At 34.3% G+C, this 12932-nt stretch overlaps 1 protein-coding gene across 3 annotated transcripts in view; it reads left to right on the top strand.

The window, feature by feature from the left end:
• Positions 1–12437, top strand: part of SEPTIN7 (septin 7) — a 122289-nt gene extending 109852 nt beyond the window's left edge. For all 3 annotated transcript variants that reach the window (XM_087860908.1, XM_087860907.1, XM_045792873.2), the window contains 3 exons: positions 5096–5231; positions 9767–9906; positions 11356–12437. In XM_087860908.1, coding sequence (XP_087717034.1) covers positions 5096–5231; positions 9767–9906; positions 11356–11395 — 316 coding nt within the window. In that variant the 3' untranslated portion in view covers positions 11396–12437. The remainder of the gene's footprint in view (positions 1–5095; positions 5232–9766; positions 9907–11355) is intronic.
• Positions 12438–12932: the final 495 nt, after the last annotated feature.

Here is a 12932-nt window from a genome sequence, read left to right as displayed (position 1 = left end):
GGGAGGAGGGGAAGGGGAAACGCAGACTCCCTGCAGAGCAGGGAGCCTCATGCGGACCCGATCCCAGGACCCTGGGATCATGACCTGAGCTAAAGGCAGACACTTAACTAACTGAGCCACCCAGGCACCCCCTTAATGAATCTTATATTTAATTTTCTGCGGCAGTTTTGGGTGCACTGTAGAATATACTGAAAAATGGTTAAAAATATTTGGTTTGTGTATCTGAAAACGTGCCTTTCTGTTAGGTTAGTGGTCCTAGAATGATTATATTTGGAAGGTCCCTAAAATAAGATTTAGGCATCACATTGTACATCTTAAATTTATACAGTATTATACGTCAGTTATATCTCAGTAAAGCTGGGAAGAAACCAAGATTTAGATTATGTGGTTAAAATCTGAAAAGTAGCTGAGCTTATCTCATCAAATACTAATTTGCCTCAAGGCCAAAGTCTGGAAGAGTGGGCACTATTCCTAGCAGCTATTCAGGTATTGCTTGTATTTGGCAAAGAAAATATCAAGTCATCAATTGAAATACTTCTTAAATCCTCAGGGAGCGTGTGTCTTGTTCACCCCGATTGGAGAGTTTGGAGGGTGGTAGGCAATTGGAAGTAACAGGGAGGTCAAGTTCCAGATAAAGAAGATTCAACAAGGGGTTGTAAAGGAAAAGGAAGAAGAATTAGCAATATCCAGATGGTAAATCTCTTAAAGGGAGGTGATCTCCAATAAGGGGAAGGTTAACTTCTTATCTATTTATTTATTACTATTTTTTATAAACCTTCAAGTTCTTCCTTCCTTGGTCTTGTTTTGTATGTTTTACTTTAAATCAAATTTGGTGACTCTTTTATGAACTGTTGTCTATCATTGGCACCAGTTATGACAGTTGGTATCTTGTTCCAAGTTGGGCATACCCTGTTACCTCTTCCCCATATGTTATTTTTCTGTTTGTATAGCTTTCTCCATCTGTAAGCTTGAGAAAACTTTATGGATAACCAAATTCCTAGAAATGATTAAAAATACAGGTTTCCAAATGCAGATTCTCAGAAGTCTTTTGGTACATGATAGTTTTCATTAAAAGAGAAATAAAGACAATTTTCTGAAATTTTCCAGAGTTTTTTCAAAAAATTACATTTATTCAGCTGTATCTTTTACTCTTTGTTAAAATGTCCTTTCATGAAAATAAAATGATAATGAATATTGCTTTATGTTTGGCTATAATGTTCTCATGTGGTAAAATGAAGTGTTGGTATAGTTTCCCAAAATTTTGGAAATTTTTTTGTTCTTTGACATCTAAATGAAATTCCTTTGAAAATTTTTGTATGAAAGTTACTACATGTCTGTGTACATAGTGGCCTGCTAACCATTGGAGCAAAAAGTATGTGAATGTATTTGTTTAATGTGTTCTTCAGGAAAGACCACACATAATTTCAGTGAAATGTGGTTGTCTTCTGTACTCAAAATGTGGGTTGTGTAACACAGCCACAGTGAACCTTACTAGATCAGCCTTGTGTGGTCCTTGCTGTGATTTTGCTGTTTGTCACATGAAAGGGTAAGTCATCTGGTGGCTTTCAGGAGCTATAACGCATTAAAGAGATCCCTAGAAGGAGTTATGTTAAATCTTCATGGATTTAGCGAGATATGCAGGTTATGTTATACGTTTTTGTTTTTCTTTTCTTTTCTTTTCTTTTTTTTTTAAAGGATTTTATCTATTTATTTGACAGAGAGAGAGACAGCCAGCGAGAGAGGGAACACAAGCAGGGGGAGTGGGAGAGGAAGAAGCAGGCTTCCAGCAGGGTGCCCGATGTGGGGCTCAATCCCAGGACCCTGGGATCACGCCCTGAGCCCTGAGCCAAAGGCTCAATGACTGAGCCACCCAGGCGCCCCTACCTTTTTGTTTCTTTTAATTCTTTTACCAGGCCTTTTCATTTCTTTGGCTGAGTTGCTTTAAATTTTTCCGAGAAGCTTAAGTGTATAAGCGTTAGCCTATCTGTGTGTGTAAAGAGGAGTTTCCATTAAAAGGCAGCTAGGCTATAATATAATTTAAATGCTTTTTCCAGCCATCTAGTAAAAAGGTTTTATTTGGAAAAAAATGTTTAATGTGATGAAAAAAATGACCCTTCTTCCTGCATTTTCTACATTGTAAGCATAATTTTGTATTACAGTTTTTTAAATATCACTTTTAATAAAGATGACTAGAAATGAGGTGCTAATTTAAAAATTAAAGAGATTCAGAAGATCATTTTTACTGGTGAGAGGCTTCAAAAAATCCATTTTAGATATATATATATGACCTTTTTTTTTTTTAATAACACTGGAAAATCATTTCATTTGGTCAGGAGTCAAGCCTTTGACAAGGCTGAAAAACTTAAAATATCTCAATATGAAATATTGAATAACTGTTTTTGAAAGTACACATATTTAAATAGGTCTAGAAATTTGAGCAGCCTGTCAGAAGATAATTACACAGCATGTTTAATTTCATAATGATTTGGTATAGTAATTACTAACAGTATTTTGGGAAAGAAATTAACTAGCTTTAACAAATTCTGCCATAAACTTATGTTTTAGGGCACATACTTTAATTACTTAATTTGTGAAATCTCTGAATTTGCCTTTAATTGTTGCTTTTAGTGCGGTTTGCTGTTAGTGTTCTAAGTCTCTTTTTTTGTTCTGTTATATATGACACAGTTGAAGGCATAAGTGGCTATTTGTTTTTCCAAAGACTTAAGCAGTTTTAGGATGTAGAGACATTTAATATTTAAATTTTGAATTTAAAAGCAAATTTCAAAACATAGCCTGTTGGTCTGTAGTCTTCTATTTTCCCTCTCGAGCTATTTAAATAAAAATCTAGATGACAATGTTAACTTTTGGTTAGTTGGTAGCCTTTTCATGTGCAAATTATACAATAAATTCTTTAAATGAATTACCTTCTTCCTCCCAAGGATAAAATTAAATGAACATGGTATTGATAGATTATTATAAGTAAGAATATATATTAAATTTTAAAATCACTCTGAGTTTCTAATATGTTTACAGTGTCGAGCTGTTGTTTTCAAATTGCAACAGTATTATTGAATAATCTCTCTTGCTCAAACATACATATTCAGTTAACATCGTCAACTAAAAATATAGCTACTAGATTATTTCTTTTCTAGAGTCTAAAACGTTTTTGTGAGGGTGGGAGAAGTGAGGTTTATAGACTCTTTCAAAATCTAACAAAAGCTTTGGACCCTCTCACCAGAAAAATGCTTGCATGGACACACAAATTTTGTACGTCATTTTAGGGGATTCATTGGCACTCTGCCCAAGAGATTGGAAGCCCCTATATTAAAAACACCTGCCATAAAGATGAGAACTGTGTTATCAGGAAAGACCTTAACTTTTAATGAAATAATGTTATTTATATTTAAAAATTGATTTTGGTTGACCTCACTTTTTGAATGCAAGTTTTTGTTCTAAGTTAATGTTTGGTTTAGTTTAATTTTCAGAACTTCTGATTAATTGCTTAATTGTTAAAATATGCTTCAGGTTTTTAAGTTTACTTTTAGTGAAGAAATATCCTTTAGTTAACATTTTATTCGAATTTACAGTAACGGCAGAAAACAGACTTGATCACAGTAGTACTTCATGTCTTCGTCCTCCCTTTTTGCTAAAAAAAAAAAAAAAAATCAGTAGTCAATGTTCTGTCCTGTTGCTTTTATTTAATATATTCCATCTGGCTATCTTGTCCTCCTCCTTGATAGGGAAGAAGAGTGCTGTAAAAATACTCAGCCTCATAAGGAGAGAAGTCTACCATAATCAAAGTGTGTCACATTAACCCTTGAAGTTATAGGTGAAATCCAAGGCCTGATTTTGGTTTTATTTGTAAGCCATAATTTAATTTCTTAAAGTGCTTTACCAAGATAAAATTCACCAATTTAAAATGTGCAATTCAGTGATCAAAGCCTGTTGATGTGGAGGCAAAATAAACATGTTTCATCAACAAAGTCAAAGAGGGCATGTCTCTTTTAAGTTTTCCTGTGTGTTGAATAGTTTTCAAAGATCCTCAGTCATAGAGCACAGGTTTCTTTCCTCCCTGGGACTGTAGTGAGTTACTGATGCTTTGGCATTCACGTGTGTCTTTTTAAGTACACTTGCATTATGATAAAGCTCGTTTGCAATATTTTTCAACATGAAAATTTTGATCAAAATTGTGCAGAGATTTGAGCCTGTGGACTTTAATGTCAGTAGAGTGAAATACTTACATTTAACTATGCTTGTGTCTGTTTTCTGATATTTCAGAAGTAATTATCGGGGGTATTTATTTGCTTCTGATTCTCTCTCTTACGTATCATCTGTGTATGTGTTTTATCACCAGACTTCTTTTTAAAATAAGACAAGAAATTAAGACAATGAAATATTTGAATTAGGTGGAATGAATTTCATGAGCAGTGAAATTATTATAAGTGGCGTAGAAATATTCTGCATACCTAAATGAAAAACTTTCTAGGGATTGACTGGTAATCATTTCTAACATGGTAATTCAGTTACTGAGTTAAAAATATTCTACATATATTAACTTCATTAGCTCAGTTCCTTTTTTCACATTAAAATTTTGTTTAAAGTACAATATTAAATAATTTTCTTCTCATTTTCCATTCTGTGAGTATCATTTGGGAATGTTTACTTTCCATTCTACAGTTTATTTTATTTCTTCTTTTTTTTCCTTCTACAGTTTGTCATCTTTAGTTTTGATATGCACTAGGTTAAGAGAAACATCCTGCTAACAGTTTGTTTTTTATATCTGTTTTCATAGTAATTATTCGTTAGAGATTCAAGTTTAAATATAAAACCTTATGGAAGGAAATTCTAGAGTATAAATATTTATAAATTGTACAGCTTCTAAAGAATTTTTAATGCATTTATACAGAAAACTTCAAATCTGTGTTCTTTGTCATTTAAGGTGGTGTCAGAATAATTGAAAAATTATTTTCAAACTTATTTTCAAAGAACAATTTAATAATGGGATTCAGCATATCATTTGTTTTCATCACTTTTGGGAGTTTTGTATTGAATTCATATTTAGACTTTTGATGTTTATCCTTCATGTTCACAACAGGAGCCCTCTTGCACAAATGGAAGAAGAAAGAAGGGAGCATGTCGCGAAGATGAAGAAGATGGAGATGGAGATGGAGCAGGTGTTTGAGATGAAGGTCAAAGAAAAAGTTCAAAAACTGAAGGATTCAGAAGCTGAGGTAATCAACCTAACATTTTCACATCTTATAGACACATTATTTCTTTTTAAAATAATAATAGCGTCAATAGTATAGATAATAAAACCTTTCTGCACATATTTTTTCAAATTTAATATAATGCCCTAATGTAATAAAATGGAGAAGCACTTTGTTTATAATAATATATACTTCAGTATGTAACTGTTTGGCCATACATGTACTTGGTAGGAAGATATAATAGAATACTTATAATGAATTATCAATTTTAATGAACAAACTACGAGAAATGAAATTATAAGCTATTTCATATATTCAAGGTAAAAAGAGTAAAGATCAGGAATTTTGGGTGTATGTAAGAATAAAAACTAGTATTAGAAAATAATAATAATAGGGGCGCCTGGGTGGCACAGCGGTTAAGCATCTGCCTTCGGCTCAGGGCGTGATCCCGGCATTATGGGATCGAGCCCCACATCAGGCTCTTCCGCTGTGAGCCTGCTTCTTCTTCTCCCACTCCCCCTGCTTGTGTTCCCTCTCTCGCTGGCTGTCTCTATCTCTGTCAATAAATAAATAAAATCTTAAAAAAAAAATAATAATAATAATAATAAACCAGAGTTATTTGCATATGAATGAGAGAACAAAAGAAAGAACTTTAACTGAACTAAGGGCTTTCCAGGATAAATTACAGAGGGCCAAAGGGGAGAAAACAGAAGGAATGTGATATTGTCGTAAATGAGTTGGGCATGTTTATAATATAGTGTCAGAGTAATTGCCAGTGTTAGCAAATTGGTAGAATAGTGACAAAGCATCCCAGCAAGCTTATCTACTACCTTGGATGTTGAGGCATACATTTAGTTTCTGTAAATCAGAAAGACCTTGAAGACATTTCCTTACACTTCCTTCAAGAAGTGAAAGATGGAGGGAAAAAAACACTAATATGAGAATTGAGTAATAGTTGGTTTGATAGATATTAATATGAAGTATTTTTAAAATGACCTTTAATGTTAAAATTCAGTGAGACCCCTGTGTTTATATGTGGTTCCACTAATAATATTTGTATCTAAATGTATTAAAGGGGGTTTCAGGGGTGCCTGGGTGGCACAGCGGTTAAGCATCTGCCTTCGGCTCAGGGCGTGATCCCGGTGTTATGGGATCGAGCCCCCACATCAGGCTCCTCCGCTATGAGCCTGCTTCTTCCTCTCCCACTCTCCCTGCTTGTGTTCCCTCTCTCGCTGGCTGTCTCTATCTCTGTCGAATAAATAAATAAAATCTTTTAAAATAAATAAATAAATAAATAAAAGGGGTTTCAGATCTATTTTTGTTACATCCTTATGGTTGATCTCGTTGCTTTTGTAATTACTGCATAAAATACTGATACTCTCTTTGACTAAATAACCAAAAGTATTTTAATCCACTAAATAGAATGCATGGAGTGAGTAAAATAATGAGTAATTTTGAGGAAATGTTTATATTCCACATTAGATTACTCTTAAATTACTAGGCTTTAAATGTGCTCTCTTACTTTAAAAAAAACAAAAACAAAAACGGGGGGTCTCGGTGGCTCAGCTGTTAAGTGTCTGCCTTCGGCTCAGGGCGTGATCCGAGGATCCTGGGATGGAGTCCTACATGGGGCTCCCGCTCCACTGGGAGCCTGCTTCTTCCTCTTCACACTCCCCCTGCTTGTGTTCCCTCTCTCACTGGCTGTCTATCTTTGTCAAATAAATAAGTAAAATCTTTAAAAACAACAACAACAACTTTGTTGTTACATTTGTCATAAACTTAATGCAGCAAAGATATGGAATAGTTCCTTCTGGTTTGAGACTGCAAAGCACTGCAGGAATAGTATCCCTAGTATCTGTTATTAATAAGATGACATTTTAGAGATTAAGTTTAGTCTTTTTATTTATCAGCCTTTTATTAACTCTGTCCATTTGAGTTTCTATCCTTTAACTAGTGAGTAATCTGGAAAATCTAACAGGGGGAATAAAAGCAGGAATAATCAAGAGTCTGTTTGCATTACCTCTACACTTAGATTTCATTGAAAATCTAAAAGTAGTCGAATTTACATTTGCTATAGACATATTTTAGAAACTGCTCCTAAGAGTAAATGTTATAAACAAATAATTATGAAACTGTAGCGAAAAACCCTTCAGGAGTTTTTATGATTTCTATGAGTGGTGAAAACAGAGTTTTGAGAAACTTAACTCTTTGAAGGATGAAATCTTAGCATTGGAAGAACCTGTAAAGAGATCTGCCAAGTTTCTCCTAATACTGTAAGCCATCTAAGTATGTTAATATATAGGTGAAGAGACCTATTTAACCTTGTTTTAATATAGTTTTTTCTCAAGTTAATTAGTGGTAGAAATGTTTGTTTAGGGCACAGCTGCTAATATCCAGCAGCACAGTGCATCAGGCAGAGTACTAAGCATCCTTAATGTATTGTGTCGTTAAATCCACACCATGACCCTATGAGGTAGATACTATTGTCCGTCTCCCTTTTTATACATGAGAGGAAGGATAAATTAACTTGGTCAGTGCTGCATATTGTTGTAAGTTGAACCCATTAATTCTTTAAGTTTGTTCTTAATCACTAGACAAGTCCACAGTCTTGTATCCACAGTTTCAAATCCTAAATCCTAACAAGCTCTGGAAACTGCAAAACCAGACATAGAACTAATAGTTTTATTCCACTTGGTGTGACTATTTATAAAATTTACTGCAAAAAATAGTAATATGTTTGATGCTAAGGTAGCTGCTACCCTGGACAGTCCAGAAGGTGTTTTATAAATGTAGTATATACACCTTTCTAAGGAATACTGCCTTTCTAAAATCTGAACAAGTCAGAATTTTGGAAGACCACTAACCCCAGCATCTCTTGAGAGGGCTTGTAACCTGTACTTTTTACCTACATGCAATTAACACAAAAGATACTTATATGTAACATCAATGTACGGATAAAGGATGAACACACCTGCAAATTTACTACCCAGCTTAAAAAATAAGACCTCATTAGTTCATTTAAGGCCCTGTGTGCCTCTCCCCTGTGGTAGTTCTTTCTCCTTCTCTGAGGTAACTACTGTGAATTGTGTGTTTATGATTCCCTTGCCTTTTTTTTTTTTTTTTTAATATCTAGAGGCATTTTCCTGTGTTCCTGTTTTCTGATATTTTCTTAGTAACTTGTTTGCTATAATCAGGAAGATGATATCTCAAATTTGACTCATTTTTGCTTAAATTTATCTTAAATGGTTTTGTTTTGTAGGAATCGCATGAAATATTTGCAGTAGGAATAAATATGAAGTCACTTTTTGTGGTTTACAAGATAATCGAGAAAACAAATTATATGCAAAATTTTACTATAATCCAAATTCAAGATGTTAACTCACTGATGTAATATGATCATTAATAGAACATGATTCCTGGACATCTGAAAGCTTTGAATGGTTTTTAGATATTAAGTGTATTTAGATTCAACCTGATTTTTTTTTTATTGGTGTGACTATTTTCTTCAGAAATAGATTGACTAGCGCCTAAATGAAAGTATTTAGTGAACCATTACATAAGCCATTTGTTTCTGCAGTTACTTTGCAAGAGTGTTTCTACTTCTCAGCCAGCATTCTTCACAGCATTAATTCTCAATGTAGGGAAAATATCTGCTTTGCAATCACTAGGGCTTGTTGAAAATGCAGATTTCTAGTCTTAACACTAAGAGATTCTAATTCAGTATGTCTGGGTAAGGTCCAGTATACTATATTTTGAACAAGCACCCTTGGTGATTTGTATGAAGACTAACATTTGAGAAACTGCTGCTTTTATAGGAATCGGGGAAGCTTACTGTGATCTTAGAGCTCCTTAAGTCCTTATCTACCTGCTTTCTTTCCACTTGTCTCAGCTTTCTGAATTTGGAATTAGTAGACGGATTCATTCCTGGTTCTTCCGATTTTCTGGTTAATGATCTTGGGCAAGGGGGCGCCTGGGTGGCACAGTGGTTAAGCGTCTGCCTTCGGCTCAGGGCGTGATCCCGGCGTTCTGGGATCGAGCCCCACATCGGGCTCCTCCGCTATGAGCCTGCTTCTTCCTCTCCCACTCCCCCTGCTTGTGTACCCTCTCTCGCTGGCTGTCTCTATCTCTGTCGAATAAATAAATAAAATCTTTAAAAAAAAAAAAAAAAAGATCTTGGGCAAGTGACTTAAACTCTGCAACTGTTCGCTCATCTGTAAAATGAGGACAGTGATGTCTTCCTTGCCTTGTTTCTGCATGCTTATGAGTAATGAAAAGTGAGATTATAAATAAGATAGGATATGTCCACTGTAAAGCGCAACAGAACTCTAAACTCATCGCACTTTTTTCCCCGATTTCCCAAAATCATTTTCTTGGATGACTGGCCTTTTGGGTGGCAAGTCCTACAGAAGGAGAAATTCTAAGACAGTGCTTTCCAGGTCGTATTCTGAATTTATAGCACAAGAACTCAGTGCTTATTAAACATTAGGATGCCTGGGTGAAACATACTTTGCTCCTGATTTCTTAAACAGTTTTATCTTATATATCGTACTGTGATTTAGCTCCAAAGGCGCCATGAGCAAATGAAAAAGAATTTGGAAGCACAGCACAAAGAATTAGAGGAAAAGCGTCGTCAGTTTGAAGATGAGAAAGCAAACTGGGAAGCCCAACAACGTATTTTAGAACAACAGAACTCGTCCAGGTAATTAATATCAGATTCCTAAGAAATGTGTGTATTGATGTTTTAAGGAATTATTGTCTTGTTTATTTTAAAAGACCTTACCCAGGGCGCCTGGGTGGCTTAGTCGGTTAAGCGTCTGCTTTCAATTCAGGTCATGATCCCAGGGTCCTGGGATCGAGTCCCACATCGGACTCCCTGCTCGGTGAGGAGTCTGCTTCTCCCGCTCCTGCCCTTCCCCTGGTTCCTGTGCACTCGCTCTCTCTCAAATAAATAAAAAAATAAAATCTTTTAAAAAAAATAAATAAAAGACTTTACCCATTATCACCCAAGCACAGTTAATTTCATGGATGAATATTTTTATATAGATGGATGCAATCTGTCTACTCTAACAGTATTTCTTTTCATTACAAACATTTTCCATGACTTAACAGTCTTCAGATTATGATTTCATAACTTCATAGCATTCTGCCTAGTTGACTCACCATAATCAATTCCTTATCTCCTCCCTTCAGTTGGACAAGATAGTTGTATTTGATCATTGGCAAGCATAGAAAACACTGCTACAAAGATCTTTTATACATTTAGGGGTGTGTTTTAGTTTTTGTTGAATTATTTCTTTAGAATAAAAATTATTTCTTAAGATAAAATTTTGGATATCTAATTCCAAATAACAACTGATGAGTTACTTGTTCTTAGTTTACACAAAACTCGGTATTATTTGTGCCTTGACTTTGTTCTTATTTTTGTTAGTCCCATTAAAAACTGAGAAGTTGTATCCCTCTAAGAATTCTACAGTTTACCCTCACTGCTAAATATTTTCAAGGTTAGATATTTGCTCTATAATACTGTCCTTCTATTAACTTTTCCCTAGCAAAGAGGAAAATCTACTGGTAAAAGCAAATGTAATTCAGAATTCAAATGGCAGTAAAAGAAAAGGATACTGAATTTGATGTCAGTTGGTATTTTTCAGTTCACACTATTTCATCTGGAAAGAATTGTTCGCATACATTAAAAATGGGTTTTGTCCTATTTTTACTATTTATCCTGAAATTTTGTCAACTATTCAGTTGTTACAGTTTTCCATTGTCCTCATTATTCACTTTTAAAACCTTATATATGTATATATGTATATTTTTTTTAATTTTATTTATTTACTTTTGAGGAAGAAAGAGAGCAGGGGGGAGGGCAGAGGGAGAGGGAGAGAGAATCTTAAGCACGCTCCACAGCCAGTGTGGAACCCAAAACGGGGCTCGATCTCACAACCCTGAGATCATGACCTGAGCCAACATCAAGAGTCCAATACTTAACTGACCAAGTCACCCAGGCACCCCTTTTAATTTTTTAAATAAAAAAGTAGTGTTGGAAAATCTAACACAGTTGTAGCTGTATTAGCCATTGCTACTATCATATATTGTCTGTAATGTGTATCACGTGGGTACTCATTTTGATTATTTTCCTTTAACCATTTAGAACCTTGGAAAAGAACAAGAAGAAAGGGAAGATCTTTTAAACCCTCTATTGACCACCAGTTACGTATTAGTTGCCAATATGCCAGCTTGGACATCAGTGTTTGTTGGATCCGTTTGACCAATTTGCACCAATTTTATCCTTAATGATGGATTTAACAGCATGACAAAAATTATTATTTTTTTGTTCTTGATGGAGATTAAGATGCCTTGAATTGTCTAGGGTGTTGTGTACTTAGAAACTAACAGCTCTAAGTACCTTTCCTACATTTTCTTTTTTTTTTTCTTTTCTTTTTTTTTTTTTTTTTATTAAACAGATGTCTTCAATTTAATGCAAGAAAACATTTTACTGTTGTACAATCATGTTCTGGTGGTTTGATTGTTTACAGGATATTCCAAAATAAAAGGACTCTGGAAGGTTTTCATTGAGGATAAATTGCCATAATATGATGCAAACTATGCTTCTCTATGATAGTTATAATACAAAGGTTCCATTCAGTGCAGCATATACAATAATGTAATTTAGTCTAACACAGTTGACCCTATTTTTTGACACTTCCATTGTTTAAAAATACACATGGAAAAAAAATCCTATATGCTTACAATGCACCTAGAGCTTTTTTATAACAACCTTTTTTTTGTTTATTTGTTTGTTTTGGATTCTTTAAATATATGTTATTCTCATTTAGTGCCCTCTTTAGCCACAATCTCATTACTGCTTCATTTTTGTAATAACATTTTATTTAGGTATTTTCCATATATTGGCCCTGCTAAAATAGAATATAGCATCTTTCATATGGTAGGAACCAACAAGGAAACTTTCCTTTAATTCCCTTTTTACACTTTATGGTAAGTAGCAGGGGGGAAAATGCATTTATAGATCATTTCTAGGCAAAATTGTGAAGCTAACGACCAACCTATTTCTACCTATGTGCCGTCTCTTTATTTTACTAGAAATGGGAATCATGGCCTCTTGAAAAGAAAAAAGTCACCGTTCTGCATTTAGCTGTATTCATATATTGCATTTCTGTATTTTTTTTGTTTGTATTGTAAAAAATTCACATAATAAACGATGTTGTGATGTAATAGAGTGTGGGCTCTTAAATATTCTACAGCTGATACACAGGACTAGAATATGTTTGGGAAGAAACTTTTCAACTTGAATTTGCCTCCTCCACAATTGTAACTCATCTTTTCTCTTGCATGTTTATTTCATTTGGAATGGTTATGTATTCGTTTTCTAATTTAGGAGATATATACACTATCTCTACTCATTACTATCTCATTAATATGTTATTCCTCTGAGAAAAATCCCAACTCATTCACATTAGGTAAACTCTCATGTCCCTGGAGACTGAAACTTTTTAACTGGAAGGAAAGTGGTATAATTTCACTAGGTCAAATGATATAGATATTAACAGATAATGCTTTATGGCATTTTAAGTATAATTAATGCAATCCAAAGTTCATTACCTTAAAAAGTTTCACTATGTTTGTTACTTTTTAAAATTAATGATCCAAGCAGAAGGAAGTAACTGCTAATTCTTATTTTTGTTGGCTTCACAGGCTGAAGAATTTAAA

Source organism: Ursus americanus, chromosome 3 (genome assembly GCF_024610735.1).
Source record: "Ursus americanus isolate L20-20 chromosome 3, mUrsAme1.1.p, whole genome shotgun sequence".
Classification (NCBI taxonomy): domain Eukaryota; kingdom Metazoa; phylum Chordata; class Mammalia; order Carnivora; family Ursidae; genus Ursus; species Ursus americanus.
The sequence above is the reverse complement of the archived record's forward strand: the minus strand, read 5'-3'. Positions and strand labels throughout refer to the sequence as shown.